General features: G+C 43.3%; 3 protein-coding genes across 6 annotated transcripts in view; 1 reads left to right on the forward strand and 2 right to left on the reverse strand.

Moving 5' to 3' along the window:
* The window catches only part of ncanb (neurocan b), a 173551-nt gene extending 172244 nt beyond the window's left edge, over window positions 1-1307 (reverse strand). The window contains exon 1 of one of the 2 annotated variants that reach the window (XM_069928553.1): window positions 979-1307. The gene's annotated coding sequence lies outside the window, so the exon portion shown is untranslated. The remainder of the gene's footprint in view (window positions 1-978) is intronic. The other variant, XM_069928552.1, reaches the window with a different exon arrangement.
* Window positions 1155-9731, forward strand: nr2c2ap (nuclear receptor 2C2-associated protein). Its single transcript, XM_069928558.1, is given in 6 exon segments — window positions 1155-1258; window positions 2721-2811; window positions 4400-4505; window positions 8062-8129; window positions 9289-9420; window positions 9422-9731. Coding segments are annotated over 6 exon segments (534 nt in total). The 5' UTR covers window positions 1155-1169; the 3' UTR covers window positions 9470-9731.
* On the reverse strand, window positions 9706-23814 carry rfxank (regulatory factor X-associated ankyrin-containing protein). Of its 3 annotated transcripts, XM_069928555.1 has the most exons (10): window positions 23734-23814; window positions 23410-23573; window positions 20542-20841; window positions 19301-19420; window positions 18332-18397; window positions 16932-17032; window positions 15725-15850; window positions 14930-14996; window positions 13221-13301; window positions 9706-10955 (listed from the first exon to the last, which is right to left on the reverse strand). In XM_069928555.1, exons 1-10 carry the CDS (start codon window positions 23775-23777, stop codon window positions 10900-10902), a joined length of 1125 nt encoding a protein of 374 aa, XP_069784656.1. In that variant the 5' UTR covers window positions 23778-23814; the 3' UTR covers window positions 9706-10899. The 3 variants fall into 3 exon arrangements, with proteins under 3 accessions (XP_069784656.1, XP_069784657.1, XP_069784658.1); XM_069928556.1 differs by lacking the exon at window positions 23410-23573 and having other exon boundaries at window positions 23734-23805; XM_069928557.1 differs by lacking the exons at window positions 23410-23573; window positions 23734-23814 and adding an exon at window positions 22659-22737.
* Between the last annotated feature and the right edge of the window lie 2889 nt (window positions 23815-26703).

Raw genomic sequence — 26703 nt, forward strand, 5'->3', positions numbered from 1 at the left:
GTGACCTGCTGGGTTTCTCCACATATTTGTGCACTGCACTCAACCCTAGCATCTGTGGGTTTTCTGGTTTACCTCTGCAGGAAAAGATCCCTTCTCCGAAGATGGAAGGTGTGAACATTATTTCACTACAGGACTAATTCTAGGAGATGAATACACCATCTTGGGATATGCTCTACAGTTTCACAGAGGGTTTCTGTGGGAACTGAGGGGTTCCTGTGGGAACTGAGGGGTTCCTGTGGGAACTGAGGGGTTCATGAGTTTTTAGAGAACTGCATTGTCTTTTCACAAAAATGGTGCCACATTTATCTCCATTTCTCATTAAGGCAGATTTTCAAAGTGTGTTCCGGCCGCAAGGACATCCCCAAACACCAGATTTCCATCCCGTTGCCTCCACAGATATGAGTTGAATTGCAGAGTTCTTCAAGCAGTCTGGGTTTTGCTCCAGATTTCCATTATACTTTAGAGGTGCTACAGAAAGTCAATTGTTGTTGGGACATATATGTGCATGAAAGAAGCTTGGATGGACAGGTTTTTTGGGCAGGGGTGGGATGACCCTCAGCCTCCCTCCCTCACCCCCTCAATGATCCTTCACCCCCTCACCGACGATTCACTTCTCACTCATACATAACTGTTAATTTATTGGCACCAGCAAAGATGTGTTGTGAGGGGCATCACAACATGTTCATCCACACCTTGATGAAGGACTCAAGCCCGAAGCGTTGGTTATGTATCTTTATCCTTACTGAGTTTCTTCAGCATTGTGCTTTAACTTCTGTTAATCCTCTCCCCCTGTTATAGTCCCAGTGACTATAACAGGCTGGGTGAACCATCTCCCACGCCTCCATTAGGAGGGGAATGGGTCCCTCTATCTGTTGGGTGACATGGACAAGCCTGACCAGTGAAGTTTGTAGAGCTGGTTATACAGAGCCGGACATCTCCTCTTACGCCCAACCATCACCACTGTGATGCTTGCCTCACCTCTTGTTTTGATGGAGGCGCTTTCCTGTCTTGTCCACATCCCGAAGAGCCCAGGCCCGACCTGCCGACAGCCCCTTGTTTCTGAGGACACTGCAGAACCAGCTGCTGGGTTTGTCCCGCCCTACCAGGGACGTCATTCCCGCCACGGCGGTTGCCAGGAGCCTGAACCGAGTTTACGGCTGCTGCCAAACATGTCGCGAAATGACGCCACAGCTGTCGCAAAGTGGAATGCGGCAGCAGCGATGGCGGAATCGGTGCTGAGCGAAACGACAGTGGGCAGGTAAGGCGGGCCGGGACGGGTGGGGCGCGCTCCCTGCGGGCCGGGACGGGCGTGGGCGCGCTCCCTGCGGGCCGGGACGGGCGTGGGCGCGCTCCCTGCGGGCCGGGAACGACTGAACAACCTCAAGTGTATCTGAGGTGCGAGATGGGGCTTGATCAAACCATGCAAGGTCCAGAAAGGTTGTGGTGAGGTGGATTTGAACAGGACATTCCGTATGGAGGATTTGGTACCATCCCGATGACCATGCGTAGGAAGTCCTTTCTCTTTGGATGTGTTGTGTCTGGGAAGTTCCTGAGGCCAAATAGATCCTGTGAAAAGTTTTTGTTCATGTCAAGTTTATTGTCATCTGATTTTGTAAAGTACAACCTGATGATCAACATTCTCCAGTCCTCGGTGCAACATCACACAGACATACAACCAGACATAGCACACATACAGACAATCAATCATCTGCAGGACAAGTATTTCATCAATTCTGTGACAGATTGTTATTTTTTATATTGTACATAGATATGTTTTAGAGGAGATCACTTGTGGCAGGTTTTTTTTAGTGTAGGTCACATACAAAAAACTTCAAAACAGATCTCATTTAAAATGCCAGGCCAGACAGTCCAGGCTCCGGATGCTTTTGCAAAAGCTGATTAGGTTTGGAGCCGCAGTCTCTTGAGTGCAGTTGGCTTTTCTAAGAGGTTCATGTGGTTTTCTCTGAGTGAGAGAGAATGAATTCAGTTCTACAGTTCAGCAGCAGCAGCTGGGACTGGAACAGGACAAGCTGGCAAGCTTGTGGGAAAACCCCATTTTGAAGAAAGGTTGTGTGTTCTTAGTTCATGCCTGGTCAAAGCCCTTGTGGTCCATACAAGGGGAGAGGATTGGCTGCATGTTTCACTTGAACATAAGGGAAACATAAAGGAACTCTTTGGTGACCTGAAAGAAAGAGGTTATCATCTGAAAAACCCTGATGGGGCAAGTTTCTTCGGCAAGACACTGAAGTGGCTGATCTGAAGGTATCAGTTGTGGGTGTCCAACGAGCAACAAATCTCTCTGAAAACTGACAAGAACTGTCCTGAGTGGTAACCATTTACTTTCCAAGCACCAAAGCCTGGTGAAATTCATAAATATTAAATTCTGTACACAGTATAAGAATTGCCTGATACCAGTGAACTTGGAGTGAGAAGTGAGATTGGATTGTGAATCAAAGAACTTTTCTGAACTTACACACACATTACATACATATACACTTAGAATTAGAAGGGGTTGAGTTAATAGTAATAAGTTAAAGTTTGATCTTGTTTTTAAGTTTAAAGATAATTAAAAGTTTGTCTAGGTGAATTTCTATTGCTGCTGGGATTTGGGGTCCTCTGGGCTCACAACATTACAAATAAATAAATATTGCCTGAATATAAGTGTCTCAGATGGTAGTGTGAGCATGTCATCAAACCCATATTCTTTTGTTTTTCCACAGAGTGAGTTCTGTCCTTAACCGTGACGTGAAGCAGTTTGGAAAAAAGTTCTTATTTGACAGAAATGAGGAAACCTGTTGGAACTCGGACCAGGTAACTGGATAGGTAGGTGAGTGGGTGGAGCAGCTAAAAAGCCAATCTGCTCATCTCTCTCTGTATTGTATGGACCTTTGGGCTGATGGGACTCCTCTGCTTTCTGATTTTATGGCCGTTCCTCAGCTTGTACGAGTGGCTCCTGTGACAGCACAGAGAGGCTAAAGAGAGCAAACAGTAATCTTGTAACTAGAGGTAAAGGTGTCACTGTCAATGCTGCACTGACTGTAGTGGTAGAGAATCTACAACCTGTCAGACCCTCCTTGTTACAACCACAGTGGAAGAATCAAAACAGTCAAGAAGAAGAAAACTGTTAGCAGTTAGTGCAACACTGTTACAGCGTCAGCGACTGGGCTTCAAATCTGCCACTGTCTATAGGGAGTTTGTACACTTTCCTTGTTCCTATGTGGGTTTCCTTCCACTATTCAAAACGTACCGGGGTGATAGGTTGATTGGGTGTAATTGGATGGAACAAGCTCATGGGCCGAAAGGGCTTGTTACCATGTTGTATTTTTAATTTTAATTTTACAAATTAACCATAACCAAAGCTACAAAAACCTGAATTGTCCAAATCTCATCCCAAGTCATATCCAGTTTGGATATGCAGAGTTCCATCCCTCTTGTATTTCTTGTTGGATGCTTGGATTTGGATGTGGCTAGCTGTGGTCTCATTGAATGCTCAGTTCTAATGGAAACCCATTCTTGATTATTGATATGTTGTGGATATGTCCCAAAGCAATATATAAAGTCAGAAGGTCAGGACACTCAGAAATAAGCCAAAGCAGGTAAATTTAAACCCCCAGCACCCTCTTAACCACAAAGATGTCAGGTTCGTTGGCCATTCCAAATTGTCCTTGAGAAGCAGTGGTACCAGTTCTGTCACAGTGAAGGGACAATTACAGTTGCGTTCAGGAACACTGGTCTGTTACCATTTCAGGATTTTCATTTCTTTTCACTTTTCCCCAAATCCTGACCAAGCAGACCTCCAGCAACTTTGAATCAAGATCACAAATAAGGTGTCTTCAGGATAAAATGTTAAACCAAATCCTCCCTTGGGTGGAAAATGGCAGGTGGAATATAACTCTGCCAATTGGGAAGTGATAAGTTTTACAAGTTAAACATATGAATGTGAATGGCAGGGCCCTGCTGGAGTGTTATTGAACTGAGGAAGCCTGGAGTACAAATATGTGATTCCCTGAAAATAAGCACAAGCAGGCAGGATGATTTATTGTATGCTTGCCTCTGCTTTGAGTACAGGACTTGGGATGTCATTTTGCAATTGTACAGTTAGGCTGCACTTGGAGAATTGTGTGCAGTTTGGAAAAACATGATGAAGCTAGAAAGGGTGCAGAAATGCTTCAAAAGGACACTGCTTGACCTGCAGTTTCTCCAGTATTGTTTTTACTTCAACCATGATATCTACAGATTTTCATGCTTTACTTCAAAAGGATGTGGCTTGGAGAACTAGTGGCTTTCGATTTGCTCTGTCACTTCTGAATTTCCATTGTACCTCGATCTTTCCAACCTTGACTGACTTGCAGTGCATTTGCCAATATCTGCATTTACTTTGATCTTTCCCATTTCTCAGGGCTCTACTCAATGGGTGGTGCTAGAGTTCCCGAACTCTGTGAAGGTAACTGAAGTGCAGCTGCAGTTCCAAGGTGGATTCACAGGCAGGACGTGCAAGCTCGAAGGTAAACCCCGCAGACATGATGCCACTTAACAGCCAGATGTGAATAGGAAGGCAGGAACATAGCAGCTTTCCCACGAGGACACAGAGACTGAAGTTGCAGGATGTGGACAAGGGTAGCCAGGCCAACATCTGTGCCCATCTGTCCTCGCCTGAGAAAGATCCATTTGTAATGATTTCACATACTGAAGGTCTTCCAGTGCCATTTCACAGGGCATGTTAGTCACCTCCATCGCTATGGGATTAGAGGTTGACATGGGCCAGATCAGATAAAGAAGATTTCTGTCCCAAAGGAGACTGTTGAATCAGATCTTTTTTCAACACTCTGATAGTTTTTTTTGAAGACTTTATTTCAAATTTTATAACATGAATACAATAAAGAATTACATTTAAAGAAAAATAGAAAAAAAAATGTAAAAAGGTATGATTACAATATTACATCAGAAAACTACACAAAATAACCCTCCCCCCAAAATAAAGTGAAGAGTTAATAAAATTGACAATATTATATATGAAAAAAAAGAGATAAAACTTAACCTAAAAAAATTCTAACAAAAAAAAATTTTCAATACCAAAATATCACACTTAAACATATATTTAAATCAAACTTAAATGCATATAATTAGCAAACGGAGTCCACTTTAACTTATCCTGAATTGAAAAAGATATCCTTTCCATAGTCAAACAAAATTTCATTTCCAAATACCACTTATCTAAAGTTAGTATATTTCTATCTTTCCAAGTAAGTGCTATACATTTCTTAGCCACAACTAAAGCTAAATAAATAAATGAAATCTGATAATCCTCTAAACCTAAATCGATTAATGATTGCATGTTCCCTAATAAAAATATATTGGGATCTAATACAAGATGGATATTATATAAACTGTTAAAAACAGATTGAATACCTTTCCAAAACTGTTGCAATCGATCACAAAGCCAAACAGTATGCAAAAAAGTATTGGCCGTCTGATCACATCGAAAACAAGAATCCAACTTACTAAAACCAAATTTTTTAAATTTCTCCGGTGTTAAATATAGCTGATGAATAAAATTATAATTAATCATCGCTAGTCTAGCATTAATTAATTTCCGAATACTATTCTGACAAATTTCCATCCAAACTTCTTCAGCTATTTTATGTCCTAAATCTTTTTCCCATTTCATCTTATCTTTATCCCAGTCTTTTTTACTATCAATTTCTTGTAAAATACAATACAAATCAGATATATATCCCTTTTTTGGTATTGAAAGTACATATTCTTCAAAACTAGATTCAGGCAATAAAATCATATGTCGACCACATAACTGTTTTACAAAAGATCTTAATTGATAATAAACAAATATAGAATATACAAATAAATCTAAATTTCAGTTGAATTATCCAATAGTGGTTTCATTGGATGCAGAAAAGGCTTTTGATAGAGTGGAATGGAAGTTTCTGTTCAAAGTACTTGAGAAATGTTGTTTTGGTTCTTCATTTATTGGGTTGATAAAGGCTTTAAATAATAGCCCAAAGGCTAGAATTGCTGTTAATGGCCAAATTTCAGAATCTTTTAGTTGACAAGATCTACTAGACAAGGATGTCCGTTGTCACCTGATTTATTTGCTATAGTTATTGAACCTTTAGCACAATTAATACGTCAAAATGAAAATGTTAAAGGTCTGAATGAGGAATATAAGATTAATTTATTTGCTGATGATGTTTTATTATATTTGGTGGATCCGGATATTTCTTTACCTGCAATTCAAGAATGTTTAGAAATTTATGGCCAATTATCTGGTTATAAAGTAAATTGGACTAAAAGTGAAATTTTACCAATTTGTAAAGGTGATTATTCAGTATATAAAAATATTACAAATTTGAAGTGGACTACACAAATTAAATATTTAGGAATTAATGTTAATATGGAATTTCAAGAATTATATTTAATTAATTATTTTCCTTTAATACAAAGGATTAAATTAGATTTGATTAGGTGGAGGGATCTACCTTTGGGTTTACTAGGGAGGATTAATACCATAAAAATGAATATTTTTCCTAGAATACAATATTTGTTTCAATCAATTCCTTATTTTTTTTTTAAGTTTTTTTAAGGATTTATATAAAGCAATTAGAGAATTCTTATGGAAGGGAAAATATCCGAGAGTAGCAATGAGAAAATTGATGTGGGATTTTCAATTTGGAGGTTTAAGATTACCGAATTTTCAGCATTATTAAGCAGCTCAATTCAAATTTCTTAGTGCATTAATGAATATGGACGACCCACCTAGTTGGGTAAAGATAGAAATGGCGGTTATTTTAGAAAAATTTCCTCATGAGTTTTTGTTTCGATGGAATAAAAATTTATTACGAATTTATGATGTGCCAATATTGAAAAATTTATTGAATTTATGGACAAGTAAACTTAAAAAATTGGGACTTAAAAATATATATTCTGGAAGATTGCCATTATATAATAATCAACTTGTTCCTTTTACGGTCTCCAATGCCACTTTGAAACAATGGGAAAAGAAGGGAATAAAAAATTTATCTGATTGTTTTTCTGAGGGTTGTTTTTGTTCCTTTGACGAATTACAAAGGAAATATGGTATTAGTGCAAATTCTATATTTGTATATTATCAATTAACACTCTGATAGTTTCATCAGATTTTAGATTCAAAATATTCCAGATTCATTGTCAAAAAGTTTAAAATTCCCAGTTGCCATTCTGTGATTCGTCTCTGGATTGTTAGTACAGAAATGCAAGTTATTATCCTAAGCGACAGAACTCAAGGTTCACGAGAATGTTGACAGGATTTCAGGGTCTGAGTTACAGGGAAAGGTTGTGCAGACTGGGGCTTTTTTCTCTGGAGCGTAGAAGATTGAGAGGGGACTTGATAGAGGTGTTTAAGATTTTAAAAGGGACAGACAGAGTAACTGTGGATAGGCTTTTTCAATTAAGAAAGGGGGAGATTCAAACTAGAGGGCATGGTTTAAGATTGAAGGGGGAAAATTATAAGGGGAACATGAGGGGAAATTTCTTTACGCAGAGGGTGGTGGGGATGTGGAATGAGCTTCCGGCAGACGTGGTCGAGGCGGGATCATTGGTTACATTTAAGGAAAGACTGGATCATTACATGGATAGGAGGAGACTAGAGGGGTATGGACCGGGTGCTGGTCAGTGGGACTAGGAGGGTGGGGATTTGCTACGGCATGGACTAGTAGGGCCAAACTGGCCTGTTCTGTGCTGTAAGTGGTTATATGGTTACTTATTTTTTTGTGTATCATGTCATTTCATATTGCAAGAGAAACCAGGCTTAGCAGATGTGAGCAGCCTGAGCTTTGGGGCAGAATTGGTCATCATTAACTATGCTAGGAATGAAAATGCTTTTATATTTGCCAGATGAATTAAAAGTCAGCATTATAAAAGATTAATGTAAACGGACAGTTGGTCAGCGCAGACTCGATGTGCTGAAGAGTCGTTTTGGTGTTGTATCCCTCCATGAGTCTGAGTATCGCAATTTTCATTCTTATTCATTTTCAAGCCAGTGCCCAATTAGTTATTTGTCTTATTTAGGTAGCAGAAGCGGAGACGATCTCATGAAAATCACCAGTTTCTATCCCGAAGACACCAACTGCCTACAGATATCCTACATAGTTGGGTTCAGCGGAATGTTCCTTTGTGGTTGAATGAATCAGTGTGTGAGCGACTGGGTCACCCACAGATAGAGTGGGTATGTATGTAGCCATGAAATGTGGTGCAGTGAGTGTGTCACACTGCAGCAAACGGGTTTGACCTGATCCTGTGGTGTTCCTCCAAATGTAGAGGCATCAGGTACACCTTCAAAGTCTGCAAGTCAGAATCAGAGCCTTACAGCATGAGAACAGGCCTTGTAGCTCAACTTGTTTATACCCACCAAGTTGTCCCCCTGTTAATCCCATTTGCCTGTATTTTGACCCACATCCCTCTAAACCTTTCCTGACTAAATGTCTTTTAAACATCCCCATCTCTACCACTTCCTCCAGAAGCTCATTCCATGTACCCACCACTCTCTGAAAAGAGCACCCTCTCAGGTCCTACTTAAATCTTTCCCCTCTCAACTTTAATCTATGCCCTCTAGTTTTAGATTTTCCTTCCCTGGGAAAAAGACTACAAATATCATGATTTTATAAACCTCTGAAAGGTCATCCCTCAGCCTTTGACACTCCAGGGAGCAGTATCCCAGCCTATTCAGGTTCTCCTTATAATTCAAACCTGCCAGTTCCAGTAACATTCTCATGAATCTTCTTTGCACCCTTTTCAGCTTAATGATATAGTTGGGTGGCCAGAACTGTACACGACATTCCATTTGTGGTCTCACCAACATCCTGCACTCATGCCCTGACCTATGAAGGCAAGTGTGCCAAATACCTTCTTCATCACCCTACCTGTGTTGCCACCTTTGGGGAACTGTGAACCCATAATCCAGGTCTTTTTGTTTTACAACACTCCAAGGCACTGCCATTTACTGCCCAGGTTTAATTTAATGTGAAGTTGATGTTTAATGCCAGCATTATGGGCTGTTAGGTCTCATCCACTAGCAGCAAATTAGAGATTTGTCAGATGCTGTATCATTCTTGTCCATCACTACATGCTGCTTTAATGTGCAGAATCTGCCTGGCTGAGAGCAAATTTGGAATTCCTGGACTGACCCTAAACTGGAGCATCACCTATTGACAACTGAGTTCCAGATCTGCTTCAGTTAACCTTTACACGTAAAAGCTTTTTCAAGCAAATAGTTTTCTTCCTTAATCTGAAACTCACAAATTCCCAATCAGTGAAGAACCCATTGTGGATAAACTTAAAATTATATTTGAGGAAAGCACAGACTTCTTTGGAAGAATCATTCTCTATCACCTTGATGTTCTTGGTGAGAAACTGTTGGAACCCACTGAGCCACATTTGCAACCAGCAGAACAAGGGAATGAGCCAGAAAGCTGCCTGAAGTGTTCCAGTGATACTGTGAGTGCCTCCTAATACACATACCCTGCCAGGATGATGAAACTTACCTTGAAGCCACCAAAAGAAAAGGACAGTACTGATGTTTCAGAAAATTGTGAATAAAGTAGTACACTTTTATATTTTCATTCCTTAAGAGCTTGTGCTTGAATACTCGTGGAAGATAGTGATAAACATTGTAGGAAGGGTCCTGAAACATCAGTGAAATGATACATCCAACTGTTAAATAAAAAGTGTCCCTCTTTATAGCTCAATTGTTATTTAATGTGTTAGAGATTTACAAAACTTTGTACAAAAGTCTTCAGGAGCTGGAATCTGAAGCAAAAAACAAACTACTGGAGGAACTCAACAGGTCAAGCACCAACAGCGGGAGAAAAAGAACATTGATGTTTCAGGTAAGAACCCTTCTCATGATGGGGAGCACAGAGGGAAGATAGCCAGTATAATGACAGGGTGGGAAAGGTTAGACAGGGCCACTAGGGGAATTGGTAAACCATGCAGGAGTAAAGGATGATGGACACATGATGAAGCAAAAAGAGGGAGAGAGGACAGAGAAGTGGAGGGTATTTTCCTTCTGCACCCCATCTTGATAAATGGTTTTGTCCAGAAATCTTGTCATTCTTTTTCTCTCACTGATGCTGCTCAACCTGCTGAGTTCCTCCAGCAAATTGTTTTGTTGTAAATAGTTAGCACCTCATTATATAAATGAGGCTTGGGAGACCCTCAAGGCCATGGTGAGGGGCTGTGGAGAACTACCTCCACCACTTTCTTGTACTTGTATCCATGCCGAGTGGTGTAAGGATGTCATGGAGGACCTGTGCTTCAGTGATGGATTCAGTTGGGAGCATTTTCCCTGGAAGAAAATGGGGTTCAAGGGTGTGGCCACACAATGTAGAATGTCCATTCGATGCCAGCAGAGGAACCATTGTTTGGATGGGACAGATCACACATGGGGTCCAAGACGAACATGGAGTGACCCATTCAAACCTAGTTGGTCACCATCAAATTCCTTTTCCTTAGATCTTGTCTGCAACATTTGAAACCTCTTTAAATGAATTACATCTACATGTGAAAGGACCTGCAACTCTGACTGGAAATCATAAATACATCACAAGATAGAACTATGGAAAACACAAAAAAATAAAATTTAATGTCATAAATGTTAGAAGTCTGCAGGTAGCCTTCTCCCAGATGCAATAAACAGCTGCCAGCCACCATTGAACAGTCCAACAGTTCTGGGATCCACGTTTCCACATTTCCTGCGATCAGGGGTCTCCACATCTTACACACACCAGCCACAAACCAGTTCAAACCTGTGCAGCTGCTCCATCAGTGGTGGGCGCAGGAAGCGACAGGTGGGATGTTCCTCCTCACTGACACCTGAAGTACTGGCTGCTTCCAGTCCTTGCTCTGTGATCACTCTTTGCTGTTCTGAAGCAGCTTCAGTACATGATTCTCAATTACTTGTTGCACTGAAACATAATAGCAACAAATGAAAGAATTTTAAAACAACCTGCAACTCCTTACAAGATCCATGCATGGGTCCAGCACAGACTGAGTCAATCTATAGATCTTGCATCTTAGGCGATTCACTCATCAAGTCAGTACAGCCTCCTGGTGGAACAGTGCCATGCCCTTCTCTCTGCCCTGCAATTATTCAATTTCCGCTGCCATTCACTTCCCTTCCAAAACTACTGATTTATTGTTTGCAGCATACACACTCCTGCTTCCCTCACGGCAGGCTGCAGTTCGGAACAGAACTGCTCCAGTCAGATTTCCTCACAATCCCATTGCATCTTTTGCCCAACATTTTAAATTAATGTCACAGATTCTTGAACCACTGGAATAGCTAGGTAACTAAGAAAATTGAGGGCAGAAGGGTAGTCGTGGACAGATTTATGGATAGGAAGGGTTTAGAACCAATATATACCAGATGTGGGAAAATGGGACTAGCCAAGAATGCCAATTTAGTCAGTATGGAGGATTTCAGCCAAAGGGCCTGTTTTATGCTGTATTGCGCTATAACTTTGTAACTGACATATAGGTCTGATTAACAAGTTTGCAGATGAAAATTGGAATTGCACAAGCTGAAGAAGGTTGTCTCAGAAGATAACATGACATACATCTGATGGAGAATTGGGCAGACCAATGGCAGGTGGAATTTAATCCAGCAAGTGAGGTAATGCACTTTGGGAGGTCAAAATCTGGTCAGACATATGGAGTAAATTGCAGGGATCAAAGGAGCACTGATGTACAGAGAAACCTTGGGATGCAAGCACATTCCTCCCTAACGTGAGGATAGAGCTGGTAGGGTAGTGCTTGCCTTCAGATGCTCCAAGACATCAGTATGATGTCACTTGGATGACTGTGTGCAGTTCTGGTCTGAAGGATGAGGTAGCAATGGAGAAGAGTTCAGAAGAGATTTACCAGGAATGTTGCCTGGACTGGAGAGCTATGGTATAAGGAAAATGTACAAACTAAGTTGCGAGGTGATCTAATGGAGGTTAATAAAATGATGAAGAGCATAGACAGGATAGATGGTCAGAGTCATTTTCCCCAAAACAAAAGTACCTAGAATAAGAGGGCATGGGTTAAAGATGAGAAGGGAGGAAACGTAAAGATTGGAGGGCTAGGTTTTTGCACAGAGGGTGGTGAATATCTGGAATGAGGTGGTGGTGGAGGCAGATGCAATAACAAGTTTGAAAATACATTTGAACAGTTTAGATAGTAAAGGAGAGGGACGTGGGCATAATATATTAGTGTAGGTAGGCATCATGGTGGATAGATGAGATGGGCTGAAGGGCATGTTTCCATGCTGTATGCTTCTCTCACTACCCTTAATCAGATATGACCTTGCATACAGCCCTGCCAACTCTTCCCTTAAACCATCTTTGCTCCAAGGTAATCCCACCTTGGAACCATTCTGTTGAATCTTTTGTGTTGCCTAGGGTAGTGATTCTCAACCTTTTTTCCCCCCCACACTCACATACCACCTTAAGTAATCCCTTACAGAGCACCTAAGGCATCCGATCCACTGGTCTCAGATCTTGATGTTGTCCTACACTACAACCATCCCATCACAGCCTCGCTGATGTTCATACAAGTTCAACACAACCTTGCAGCTTTTGTCTTGGAGCCTCTGAAGGCAAGCACTACCCTACCAGCTCGATCACCACTTTAGGAAGGAATGTGCTTGCATCCCAAGAGGTGATCAGGCAAAGCTTCTGGTACGTGTGGGTGGGTAATAGGGTGTGCCAAGATCATGTAATGCTAAGTAAATACTGGGCGGACGCTCCCATCACAGCCTCGCTGCTGATAGTACAGGTTCATCGCAACCTCACAGCTTTTGTACTCAATGCCTCCATGTATCATGCAATCACGCGTGGATAGTATTGATATAGCACATTACATGACCTTAGAACACCCCACTTCCCACCCACCCACAGGTACTAGAAGCTCTGCCTGATCATCTTTTTAAATCTCCTGTTAGGGTTACCAGTACAAGGGATCAACTGGTGTGTTTTGCTAATGTTCACGTGGACCTTTAATGGGACACATCAGTTGAAATGGGGGATTGGGAAAGGTAGATAAACCTTAAATGATCTCATTACAACATACTTGAAAATGCACCCGAGCACTGGACCACTGGTAAGTTTGTGAAGTACCTGTTAGGAGCTCACAGAAGGAGGATGAAACTTAGGAGGGAGGTGAAGAATCAGGGAATGGTGAAAACTTGCCTTTTTTGAAGCCCAATGCTACAGCCAAGTCCATGGGGCTGTAACCAGAGTCTGCCTCCATTGTGAGATCAGCACCCTTTGCTGTTGAAAAAGCAAGAGAAAATACGGTTATTCTGCACAGCCAAATAAAGCTGGAGGTTCGCCTCAAGGTTCTGCAGGAACACTGGTTTTTTCTTTACTTTATTCAGCTTAGTCTAAGATTATGCCATGAATCTGCGCATTGATTGGTTCATGTAATGAACAAGTCGACACTCAAAACCTCAAGAAAAGATGGAGTTGACGCTGGTCCTTGATAAGGTCTCGGATAGACTGTGGATAAGTTACCAGAAATCACCAATTGGGAAAAATCTACCAGCACTGAGAAAGTTGAATTTCTGGGAAAACAGACAGAGGGGCAGATGAATGATACAAGACACTAATTTATCAGTTTACAAGTGGAATACATTCGCTCGTTCTTTCAGCATACCATGAAGTCGACTTTCTTTATTATTCACTCGACACCTTTCATTCTTTAACTCCCCAAACACCACCAAGCTAAACCCCTCTGACCTTCCCAGTGGCTCACTGCCACACGGGTGATCCTCCTCCTGCATCTGAGATTCATCATCTGTATACTGACGTGACTGTGACAATACCCCGGCTAAAGCTGCCTGTGTCCCACCTGGGCTCTGCTCACCAGCACATTCAGTCCAAGAACCTCATCTATACATCCCTTCTTCATGCAACCTGCCCAACTCTAGCTGTACCTGTCTGCAGGCATCATCATATGGGCAGTCCCACCTCTACATCCCTACCATTTGTTGCTTGGTCAATTCATCCTTGCACCTCTCCCTCCCACCCAATGGGAAGAAAACTTCTTGTCACTGCACTGTCAAGTGAGAATTTTTTTTGTTCCCCTTTGTTTCTGAAAAGGTCATTTTTAAATCGCAGCTGCCATTTTCATGCAAATGCTCTTTGGAACAGAGTCTCAAAATTTACATTAAATTTTAAAATGTAGACATACAGCACAGTAACAGACCATTTTGGCCCACGAATCTGTGCCACCCAATCTACACCCCCAGTACGTTTTGAACAGTGGGAGGAAACTCCCGGGGAAAACCCACACAGACATGGGAAGAAAGCACAAACTCCTTACAGACAGCATAGAATTCAAACCCTGGTCCCGATTACTGGCGCTGTAAAGGTGTTGCGCTAATCGCTATGCCAACCATGCCACCCTCAATTCTTAATTACTCCTCAATTCCTAAAGACTCCCAGATACTTCATTGAGAGAATGGGAAAGGGGGGGTGGGGTAACTATATATCCTTTGACCCCTTCATTTCAACTTACTTGAGAAAGCTCCTCAATTGAGGCAATTGTGGGGTCTCGCACTAGGCAGGAGAAAATTGGGACATTTGTGGAGTCTAAAACTAATGCCCTCTAACCAGTCTGTATTTCTTCACTCTCCCTCCTGCACAATCCCTACCTCACAATAGTTAATGCTGTTTTTGCATCTTGAAGTGCCATTCTTTTATGTTCCATGCACAGCAATTTCTCACAAAATTCAATGAAATGCAGGGCTCCTGAATTTTGTTCCTGAGACTTGAATTTTTCTCTCCCTCAACTTTTTGTTGGTTGAGAAGCTTCTTTAACAAGGCCATTTGCTGGATGCAAAGTGAGCTTTCCCCATCCTGTTCCCCTTCCCCTACAACAACCAACTCAAACTCACCCAGAAGAACTTCCACGCACCGCACGTGGTTCCCGTGCACAGCATACAGCAGTGGTGTGCCTCCATTCTGTAGGAAGGAAACAACGCATATTTAAAAACCTTTTTTCCCTTTCTAAATCGCAGAGCTGGCATGTCATGTTGTGGCAACTTTATTTGTTCACTTTGGACCAAGGACAGTAGGAAAACTTTCAGAACCATGGACATACCCACCACCTCTGGATGAAGACGTATAGGACTGTGGTCAACCATCTCATCAGATACCTCATTGGTGTTCCATTGGATGTTTGTGCTTGTTTCCAGGACAAGTCTTGATCCCTCACCATCTGAGCAAGAGGCAGGAGTACCACCACCATGTCAGCTTAGTGCTGGCTTGATGCAGTAGAGTTTGAAGAGACGTTCTCTCCAGAAGGTGTCATGATGATGGCCAATGGGCTGCATTTCTTGGGCAGATATTCCCCTCCAGCAGCTATGGTGGTTGGGCCAGATAGACAAGGTGCAAAGACATTGGGAGGAATAGCCTGACTGCATATTCCAAGCACATCATCTGACCACATCTGTGTAAATACATGGTGTTTGCCCTATTCAGCTGCTCTGAATAACAGAGGAGTTCACCAGCTCACACCCACGTACTAGCTGCAGAGATGGGGTTCTGATGGTTTATGCAAGACATATAGTTCCTCTGCACAGAACTTGCTGGCCCAGATAAGGCCACACCCATCTCCAGCCTATTGTTTAAAAATGGGATTAGAAACCACAAAAAGCAAACTCTGGCCGAACAGCTCAAACTTCACCTACCCAGTCATAAATGTTGATGTCCACTCCATGTTCAAGGAGCAGCAGAACGATGTCCGTGTACCCCTGGATACTGGCCAGAGACAGTGTGCTCTCCCGCTCCTTTGCCAGGATCCTTGGATCAGCACCCTGCAACAAATCACAGCTTCCTGCAACTTGTGTCCATGACATTGCCATCATAGAAATCATGGAATAATACACCCCCAAACATCCATGATGCCAAATTACACCAATCCCAACTGCCTGCACAAGGTCACAATCCCTCCAGTTCTGCAACTTTGCGTGTCAAAATGCACATCTGCTTCCACCACTTTCCCTGGCATTTATTCCAGCCATCCTTCTGTGTAAAATAAATGCCTTGTAAATGTACTTTAAATTTTCCCCTCTCACTTTAAAGCTATTAGGCATTTCCACCTTGGGAAAACAGATTCTGAAAGTCAATGCCCCTCAACTTCTATTGCCTCACAGCTTCTGGAGCTCCAGAGAAAACAACCCAGGTCTGCCCAACCTCTCCTGTTAGCTCATACTCTCCAACCCAGACAAGATTCTGGTGAATCTCCCCTGCACCCTCTCCAAAGCCCCACATTCTTTGGTGTGGCAACCAAAACTGCACACAAAATTCCAGACATGGCCCATCCAAGAATTTTGCAGCATGACCTCCCGAATTTTATAAACAATGATCAGACCGATGCAGGCATGCATGCCGCACAAAAGTAATGCGTTGGTTTCTCTTCAAATTTCATTTCCTCTGTTGCTAGCCAGACAGCTCCATTGCTATCAGCGGTGCATATGAACACTCCAACATCAAGAAGGCTGTTAGTCAGCAGTGTGATGTTTGGCCATTATTTCCTGAAGAAGATTTTCTGCTTGGGGTTATGATGTTCGCTTGCACGTTTAAAAGGTCAAGAGTAATGGGGTTACAACATTGAGGATTTCAACTTTCCCAATATTACTTGGGGCTGTTTTATTTATTCCCACTAGGAGCAGTAGCAGACCGAACCTTAGGGAATTGTTAGAGTGCAAGAACACCAATTTGGAGATAGAAACCTCGGTTTCAAGGTAATTTAATGTTAAGGGATAAGATGATCTAGGAGTTCAGGTACAGGAGTAAAGGAAAGAGATTTCCAGGTGACAGGACTGGGCAGAGTTTGTCTGTGAACCATCAGGTGTGTGCAAGCACAGTGCAACCCCTCTGTTCTCATGATCTCACCATCTCCAGCAAAAATCGTACTACAGCAATCTCTCCAAATGCTGCCGCCCACATCAATGGCGTAAATCCTCGCTCATCTGGCACATTAAGGAGCGAACTCCCTGAAAGATGGAGGAGAAAGTTTGGGTAAGCACCAGCAGCCATTCATCCCATCAATGCTATCCTTCTGAGGGAGCACCTCTGCTGAACAACATGGACAATTGCATGGTCAATGAGGGCAAGGAGGGGGTGGGATAGAGAGGGAGAAAGTAAACAAGCAGCATATGCCCATGAACACACCACCCTCAGACCGTCCTACAAATGGACATTAGTTAATGACCACTTTAATTCCATTAATATTCTTCCTAATTAAAAATTTAGTAATCTTAGTGAAGAAAGATTCACTTAAGAGAAGAATACACCATGGAAACAGACCACACAGCCCAAATCATCTATGCCAAACAGTGGGCCCACATCCATATCAACAACATCACCCCGCACCTGGCTCAGAGCCTTCTATTATAGGGGGATTGATGTTTTCACCAAGATACTTCTCAAGGATTTGTTCTGCATCTGCAAGATCACTGGTTGTTTCAGAATTATCAATGTGTAGCTCACTCAGTTTTTCTAGATTGGTAAACTTGAATATTTCACCCCCAGTTCAAAGATCAACTAAAGTTCCCTGAATCACAGGGTATAGAACTTCAATAAAACAGAGTGGGAGGCCATTCAGCCCTTCAATCCTGTTCTCCCACTCTGATCTGGAACCAGGGGTTATGGAATAAGGGGTGGTTTTGACTGAGGTATGGAGACATTTTTTTATCCAGTGATGGAGTTCACTGAGAACAGAGATGGGTAGATTTCTGGACATAGAGGGAACGAGCAGGTATAGGGATGGGGCAGGAAAGTACCACATGATCTTGATTAATAGTGGAGCAGGCTGGGGAAAGATGGCAAATTCCCTCCCCTCCTTGAAAAGCATTTCTATCCAGTCAGTCCCAAGGACAAATAAGCATCCATCTGTGTTTCTCTATCCACAGAAGCTGTCTGAGTTTCTAGGTGTTGCAGTAGCTTCCTGGTCACTTTTGCAGACACTATCTTTTAAGTTTAGATCAATTAATTCATATTAAATTCCCAGCTGCCATGGTAGGATTCAAATTTGTAAAGATTCCAGACCTCTAGATGCTAAACTGTAACGTAACCACTGCAGCTATCCACTCTTCCTCACAGGCCTGGCTGTGGCTGACAGATAGCTCCCCTCAACAGTACCAGAGAAGCCTCAGTTACCAGTTCAATGAGTGTCGCAGCATTATCTCCAGGATCCAGGGAAAAGTATCCTAGTGATGCCCTCATCCCAAGACTTCACCAGGAGATGCGAGTACCCAAAGAGATGGCCTCAAACCCGGATATCATCAGCTCACCTTGCTGAAGGTAGGATGTGAGCTGGGACAGGTCTCCCTGTGCAGCTAGTTGGTGAACTGATAAAGCTGTGAAGGGAAAAATAACACTGGTCACATTGAGCTTCGGTCATCAAGTTCAACAGCACGAAACAGACCCTTCAGCCCAACTTGTCTCTGGTGACCGGCTAGTTCCATTTGCCAGCATTCAGGCCATATCCCTCTAAACCTTTCCTATCCATGGGCCTCTCCATGTTTTTTTTAAATGTTTCATTTCTTCCCACTTCTACCACTTTCTCTGGTAGCTCACCCTGTCCTTCATGTTCTTCTTAAATCTTTTTGCCCTTACCCTTAATGTAAATGCCCTCTAATTTGAGATCCCCTAACCAGGAAAAAAAAAGACTATTCACCTTGTTAATGTACCTCATAATTTTATAAAACCCCCACATCTAAGCATTGGCTGCAAGTACCCAGTTACACCGAACCAGCTTTCCCCAAACCTTAGAATATCATCCAAGGTTACACTGCATTACACTGAACCCTGGGTTGCATATAGCATGCATTACATTGACCCCTTGATTGTGTTGGGCATGCATTACACTGAACCTTGGGTTGTGTACAGCAAACATTCCATAGAACCTTGGAATGCATGCAGCATGTATTACATTGTACCCTGGGTTGTGTTTAGCAAGCACGACACTGACCTCTGCATTGTGCATTTCATTGAACTGTGGGGATAGCACAGAGATGCCATCTCCTGAACCTCTAAGTTGTAATAAATGCTAAGCAAAACTTTGAGGCCACGTGTAACATGCCTTACACTGAACCCTCAGCTGCGCAGAGCAAGCCTTAAAGCCCTACATCTGAATTGCGGGACTGTGTACTTACCTCATTGAAGTAGGCCCAGGAGCTACTCAGTGAAATGGACCATTTCCCTGTATTTCAGATACCCAGTAGGCTGGGGTTATGGGAATTCTGTACCAGGGTACTCACTGTCCAGGTTTGCTGGGATGGATGAGGGCTCATTCCCCCGCTGACGGTTGGTGAGAGTAGTGGCATACACATGGGAGGGGCACGGTTTCTCCAGAGGTGAAGACTGTATTGCAGCAGGATCTGAGAAAGAGCAGATTGTCAGCAGGTGAACATTGGTCTCCCTAGAGACTGAGGGTGGATCAACAACCTGCCAACCCTCACCATGCCAGACCACCCCCGCCACACCCTCGCCCCACTGACCCTCTCCAGGTCTCCTGCTGGCCTCTCACCCAGCCAGACGTCACCTCATCTCAACCACCCTCCCACCTGCCCCATGACCTCCACCCTGCCAGTCCCCAGCCCAATACCCCTCAGCCAAAGGCCTGGCCATATACAAAATTATACCTTCTGCTGATGCACCACAAGAGGCATTCACCAAGTTTGGGAAAAGGCAACCACAGCTGACTGCAACATTGCTCACATTGCCTGTCAATGGCACCTAGCCACACAAACCCTGGTTACAGGAATAGCCACCATTGGCACAGAATGAGATATGGCTCTGTGCCAATGGATAAATCAGTGTGCTCCACTGTTGCCCAGGGAACACTCCAAACTCCACCATCACCCAGCATAGCTTTGTCCTCCAGTCACCCAAGAAATGCTCCATCCTCTGCCCTTTCCATGTCATAACCTTGAATACCCAATGCCACACCAACTCTCGAACCCCAAGTTATGGTTGATACATGTACTGACACGCCCCAAGTCTGTTTAAAGTCACAGGTTTGCACAGATCATTTCTACTGCAGCACAAGGCAAACTGTTGGAACTCCTGATGCAAAGTCTTGACCCAAAACACAGACCATCCCGTCCCTCGACATGCTACTTGATCTGCTGAGTTCCTCCAGAACACTTCAGCATGACCATCAGTAGCCAACTGCATCCTACGGTCTGGGATGATTCCAGGATTGACTAGATTAGGGGTGGTGGTGTGCAGGGTGAGGACATTATGGGACACACATCACTTCTGGCCTCTCTTGAGGTCAGGGACAATCAATATGGACAGAATGATCAGAGGGTGAATGTTCTGCATTGAGTTATCTCCTATCCTTCCTTCCCAAAGTTACCTAAACTAATGTTGGGATCAGTATCCCGTCACTCCTGCTGTTTCAGACTTTCCTTTCACTCCACCCTGAGATGGCTCGTTATTCCCTCCCTCTCTCACATGGCTCTTTGGTTTGGCATAGATACTTCCACAAACCTACCATTATCTGGCACCGAGACCACTCCCTGGGTAGAGGAGAACATATTCTGCTCGTTAACATTTTCAAGGCGGAGTGTTATAACTTGTTCTGCATGCTCATTGACCTCCAGAGCAGCATACTTTATCTGGATTAGGTTAGTCGGTGCAGTCGTTGCTACAGGCTCATTCCCAACCTGGTTGTTTGAAGAGGTTTTCTGGATCTGTTGGTGATCAGAATCAGCCTTCCTCAGACCATTCCCCATGGTACAGGGCTCCTGTCCCCACAGCAGTGGACCCTTCCTTCTTCTTCCATGAATCTTTTCTGAAATGGAACAAGAATGTGTCTCAGCATCTCATAAAACACATCTCTATTGAGCCAACATTTCAAGCCGACACAGCTTAATAAATGTCCTGATAGCATTTCTCTAGAGTTTAGAAGAATAAGAGCAACCTCACTGAAGCCAAACGAGTTGTCATGGAGCTCTACAAAGTACATCTTTCCCTTGATACCTCAACTCAGGGGTCACCACCTCAATAAAAGGGGTCTGTCAGGTAGGACTGAGATGGGTAAAAGTATTCTACAATCAGACAACAAATAATGAATTCGCTACCTAAAATGCTGTCATTGACCACATGCAAGGTGGAGATGGTCAATCTTTTGGAGGTAAAAAAAAAACCCAGAAATGTTGAAAGAACTCAGCTGGCCTCACAGCATCCATAGGAAGTAAAGATACATTAACGACATTTCATGCCTGAGCCTTTCTTCCAGGAATAAAACAGGAAGGGGTGTGAGAATAAAGAGTGAAACGTGAAAGTCTGCAGGTGCTGTAATAAAAACACACCAAAATGCTGGAGGAACTCAGCTGGTTTTTCAACGTCCATACAATTTGTCAAAGATATACTGCTGATGTTTTGGGCCTGAGCCCTTCTTCACGAAATAAGCAGAATGAGCCAAGAATAGAAGATCTCAGAATTCAGACAGTGCTGGGTGGGGGATAAATCCAGACCAACAAACATTGTTGATTGGATAATAATGAGGAGTGATGAGAATTTATTATGATTATGCAAAATGAAACAGAGATGAGGGAAGACATGAAAGGGGGGGGTGGTTAACGAACGCCAGAAAAGTTGATATTAATGCCATCCGGTGGAAGGGTGCCCTGTAAGAAGATACGGTGTTGTTCCTCCAATTGGCAGGTGGTCCCAGTCTCTCCGATATAGAGGAGATCACAATAAAGAAAATGAAAACTGGCCGGGGGAGGAGTCCGGGCCAACTGACAAAAGATGTTAATTGGATAGGATAATAGGAAACATGAGAATTGATTTTTTTTTCTGTGAAAGGAGACACAGAGAAGAAAGGGGGAGAGAAAGAGAAACAAAATAAGAGCTGGGGGGAGGCCCGAGAAAGAAGAGGGTTTAAATGGAAACCAGAGAGGTCAAGTTAATGCCATCTAGTTGGAGGGTGTCAAAACGGAATTTGAGGTGTTATTCCTCCAATTTGCGGGAGGAATCAGTCTGGCAACGACCGTTACAGACATGTCATTAAGGGAATGAGGCGGGGAATTGTAATGGGAGGCCACTGGGAGATCCATGCTATTGCGATAGACAGAAATTAGGTGCTCAACAAAGCGTTCTTCTAGTTTGCGAGATCACCCAATGGGAGATCCATGGTATTGCGGCAGACAGAGCCAAAGTGCTCAGCAAAGCAATTTCCCCCTCTACACTCCATTCTCTCCGACGTAGAGGAGACCACAACGAGAGCACCAAATGCAGTAGATGACCCCCGAGATTCACAAGTGAAATGGCGAGGGAGAAGGTGTGGGTGCAAGTGCAACATCTTCTGTGGTCACAGGGGTCAGTGCCAAGGGGACGATTAGTGGGGAGGGAGGAGTGGATAAGAAAGTCAAAGAGGGAGCAGAGGGAAATATGTATCTTGTGGTGGGATCATTAGTAGGTGACGGAAATGGCATGCAGGGGCTGGTAGGTGATGACGTGAGGAATCCGGTTCTTGTAGCCCTGGGGGCAAAGGGGGCCAGAGTAGATATACAGGTAATGGAGGATATGCGGGTGAGCGCTGAGCGGAGGGTGGTAGAGGGTACGCCACTTTGTTTGAAGAGAATGTTCCTGTTTTCAGCTTACATCTTAAAAAAGTACTCAGGCCAAAAACGTCGGTAATATATTTTCCTCCTATGGATGTTGCGAGACCGGCTGAGTTCCTCCAGCATTTCTGTATTCTGACTACAATCAGTGTCTGTAGACTTTCGTGTTTCACTCAGACTTTTGGAGATGATGGCAACCGGCGTGAAGAGAACTTGCCAACACTGGCTCTCGCTTCTCTCCCTCATCGAGGCCCCAATGGAACTCTGAGGCCTTTTCACAGCTTCTAAAAGGTTGCAAAATGTCGACATCGAGTATATATCCCAATACAAATAAAAGCAACGATGGAGAAACTCAGCAGGTCAAACAGTGTACTTTGTGTAGATACATAATAACCGTTTCGGGCTTCAACCCTTCATCGAGGTACGAACAAAATGTAGCCAGGTACCCAAACTCGTGCGCCTGTCTGCATTTTGCTCATATCTTGATGAAGGGCTCAAGCCCAAAACGTTGGTTAAGTATCTTTGCAACACAAAGTACACTGACATGCTGAGTTTCTCCAGTATTGCATTTTTACTTCAACCACAGCATCTGCGGAGACGTTCGGGTCTTACACCCAATACAAATGTCCAGATTCATAACTAGATTGCAACACGTACATGGAACAGCTACAAGACTTACAATGCCTCTCCAGTCAAAAAATACAGCCTTTTCAAATGGATTTAGTCTGCGCAACACAGGCCCAATACAAAAACTTTTTTTAAAATACATTTTTCAAATTCATGCACAATACCTTGTAAAGGATTCCCAACGTGCAGACTGCTTAAACACTTCCTTCCAAAAGTGAAAGCAACGGGAAATCCCACAATGCATTGGAACAAGTTTAATGCATATAAACAAGTGTAATACATGTATTTTGTTGCAATATTAAGTGCCGGATTTAGTCTTGGTGAGGCCCTAAGATAATAGAGCTTGTTAATTAAAAAAATAACAATACAAATTATTTTCAAATGAATGCATTTACTGATTACATTTATCATTTGGTTTGCTTGATCTCTATCGTAGATTACAATATAGTACAATCCTGAGATGTAATTTTTAAATAGATTTAACGTACGTTAATATATTTTTCAGTTTATGCCCAAATCCGGCTCTGAACATTATGAATCAAAAATCGTGCTTTGCCCTCAGAATGCTGGCAGAATCTACGCGCATGCGCCGGACAAGCCTGTTGCTTGCACGCCCACGAGCCCGCGTCCAGGCGTGAGTGACAGCAACAGCAACCAATCAGCATCAGGACTGTTCGCGGCAACCAATCGAACACCAATAAGAGGTAGAACTTTAAATAAAATGGGATTGATTTCATCTCCGAAACCTTTCCAGACGCTACCACCGGGGGAAGGGAGGGAGGGGACGCCGGGCTTTCCTTTTCACCTCATGAACTATAGCTCACCTCATTCCTCTCCAAATACAAGGTTCGTGGTCGCTTCATCCTCTTTCTTATTAAGGGGGTAGACTTTATTGTTAACAGTTGTACTGTTCTCGACGCCTGCTATCTTTTACTGTCACCTTCCCCCCTCCCCTTCTCCCGCATGTATTTTATGTGCGATTCAAAAAGGAGACGAGCGAACCGGTCGCTGAGTGACAGGCCAGATGGCCAATAGAAAGAGGAGAATTGAACAACTTGGGCGGGGCGGGCGCCGCTCAGACGCGGCGGCGATCGATGAATGGGGATGGCGGAGCGCAGCTCTCTGCGTTTGCACCGGGCGCTCCTGCATCAGGATACGCGGTAAGGACGTCCGGAGCGGTTTGCACCGGCCACCGGGAAGGGGTTGATCAGAAATGAGTCACTGACATTTTAAGGGACGAAGTTTTTTTCAGACAATGTAAATAGACAACAACAGTTTTAACCCAACCACTCCCAGGCTCTTGCACCTCCCTGTACTACCCTGAGTATAAATACTCTGGAATTCCCTTAAGATCTGTGCAACAATGAAACATCACTTGCATAACTGCAATTATGAACATTTATCTATCCTTGATATGTCCTCTTTTAAATTCTCGATTTTTGAGTGAACTTAAATTGTAATTGTTGTAGTCAGTGTTCCTGTTTGCTTGCAGCAGGTAGGAATCTGGGTGCATTGTGCTTGTGTATGACAATAAATCGCATTGACGTGACAGGGGCTGAGGTGGAAGGTTGTTGCACAGAGTGGGATAGCCCAAGGGTCTGTGTGAAGTACTCTGTATTTGTTGAGGTATTTCTATTTGGTGTTCAGAGGGACCAAGGTATCCATTCCCTGAAAGTTTGCCTTAGTTTCAGCAAACTGTTGGGAGGCCTTAGTTACTGGAGGATCTGAGTGCAAGAGGAGAGCTGATTCCAGTTCCATTGGAGCCTGGCGAGAGCGAGTCCGTGAGGTTGTGTAAGGTTTGGTATCCCCACCTAGAGAAGAATATGCCTGCCTCAGACTAGGAAGGGATGCAGACAGAACACCCCAAATTTGTCTGCTCCACTTCTGTTCTGAGATTTTTAAAGAAAGCACTTGGAGAACTAGAATTTATAAATCAAGCCAAATGGAAGTCATGACAAGCTCACTTTAAGATATTATGTCCCATTCTGAGTCCCAAACTTTAGGAAAGATGTGAAGGCTTTGGAGAACCTTACAGCACTGAACAGGCCCTTCAGCCCAACCTGTCCATTCTGACCTGGGCAAATTTCATTTGCCTGCATTCGGTCCATGTCCTTCCAATCCCATTCAATCCATAAATCTGTCTAATTATCTTTTGAATGTCAGAATCCTGCCCAGTTCTTTCTCTGACAGCTTGTTCCAGATACAGTGACTGTCACCCCACAGGTCCTGGTTAAATGTCTTCTCTCATGCCTTAAACCCATGCTTTCTAGTTCTGGATTTGCCAACCCTGGGAATAATACTGAGCATTCACTTTATCGATACTCCTCATGATTTTGTAATGTCGACCTCTGACACTCTTGGAAGTAAAGACCCAACCTATAACTCCTATTCCAGTAACATCCTGAGGAATCTCCTTTGTGCCCATTCCAATTCATTGATGTCCTTCCTATAGCTGGGAGAGCAGAATGTCACAAAATACTTTTGTGTGATCTTGCCATCATTTTGTACAACTGAATCATGGGAACACAAACTTTTGTACTTGGTACCCTGGCCAATGAAGGACAGTGGTCTATACACCTTTCTTCACCACCTTGATCACCTGAGTCGCTACTTTCAGGGCACTATCCACTTATACCCCTAGGTATCTCTGTTCTAAATCTCTCTCCAGGGCCTGTCATTCACCATGTGCATCCTGCCTTGGTTTGACTCACCAAAGTGCAACACAGTACATGTGTCAGAGTTAAATTCTCTTTGCCGCTCCTTGGTCCAATTGACCTAGATCCTATTGTAAACTTAGATATTCTTCTTCACTGTTGACTACACCATCAATTTTGGTACCATCTGAAAATTTACTAATCAAGTTATCTACATCACCATTGAAATTGTTGAATCAAATCAAATACAATTTATTCTCATGTAATATTACATGAAATTGCCTTTAGTCTGCCATAAGGCAAAGATTCGTCATTAGCATTACCCGGTACCCCTTCCAGTCAGAGAAAGAAGCAAAAGAGATTCATTCTCTTCCCCCCCCCACCCCCCTCATCGAGTGTCATTGGACTGTGGATCCATTTACAACACTCCTGCAGGTGCACAGACTAGTTCAGTTCACATATTGGCAGCCTGAGCCCAGATCCAAACATCTGATGTGATGAGGAAGACTTCAGCACCTAGGGCCCTTCAGGAGCCCTCCTTACCTCAGCACACTCTCAAATCCTGGTTCTGATGCCTGGTTTTTGTGACCCAGTCCCCAGCAGCCCATGGTCTGGTGTTGTGGAGCTCCATCCTCTTCTCACTTCAGACCTAGGGAATAACTTTAGACCTGTCAAACTTGCACAAAGCATTTTTTTGAAACCAACGAGCGAGATCACCGTGGATCCCAATTGATCTAACCTGCATGCAGAACCTTATCAGGGAGGGCGTTGCTAAAGTCCATAGATATTTGCCCTACCCTTCTC

The sequence above is a fragment of the Narcine bancroftii genome, chromosome 3 (genome assembly GCF_036971445.1).
Source record: "Narcine bancroftii isolate sNarBan1 chromosome 3, sNarBan1.hap1, whole genome shotgun sequence".
Lineage (NCBI taxonomy): Eukaryota > Metazoa > Chordata > Chondrichthyes > Torpediniformes > Narcinidae > Narcine > Narcine bancroftii.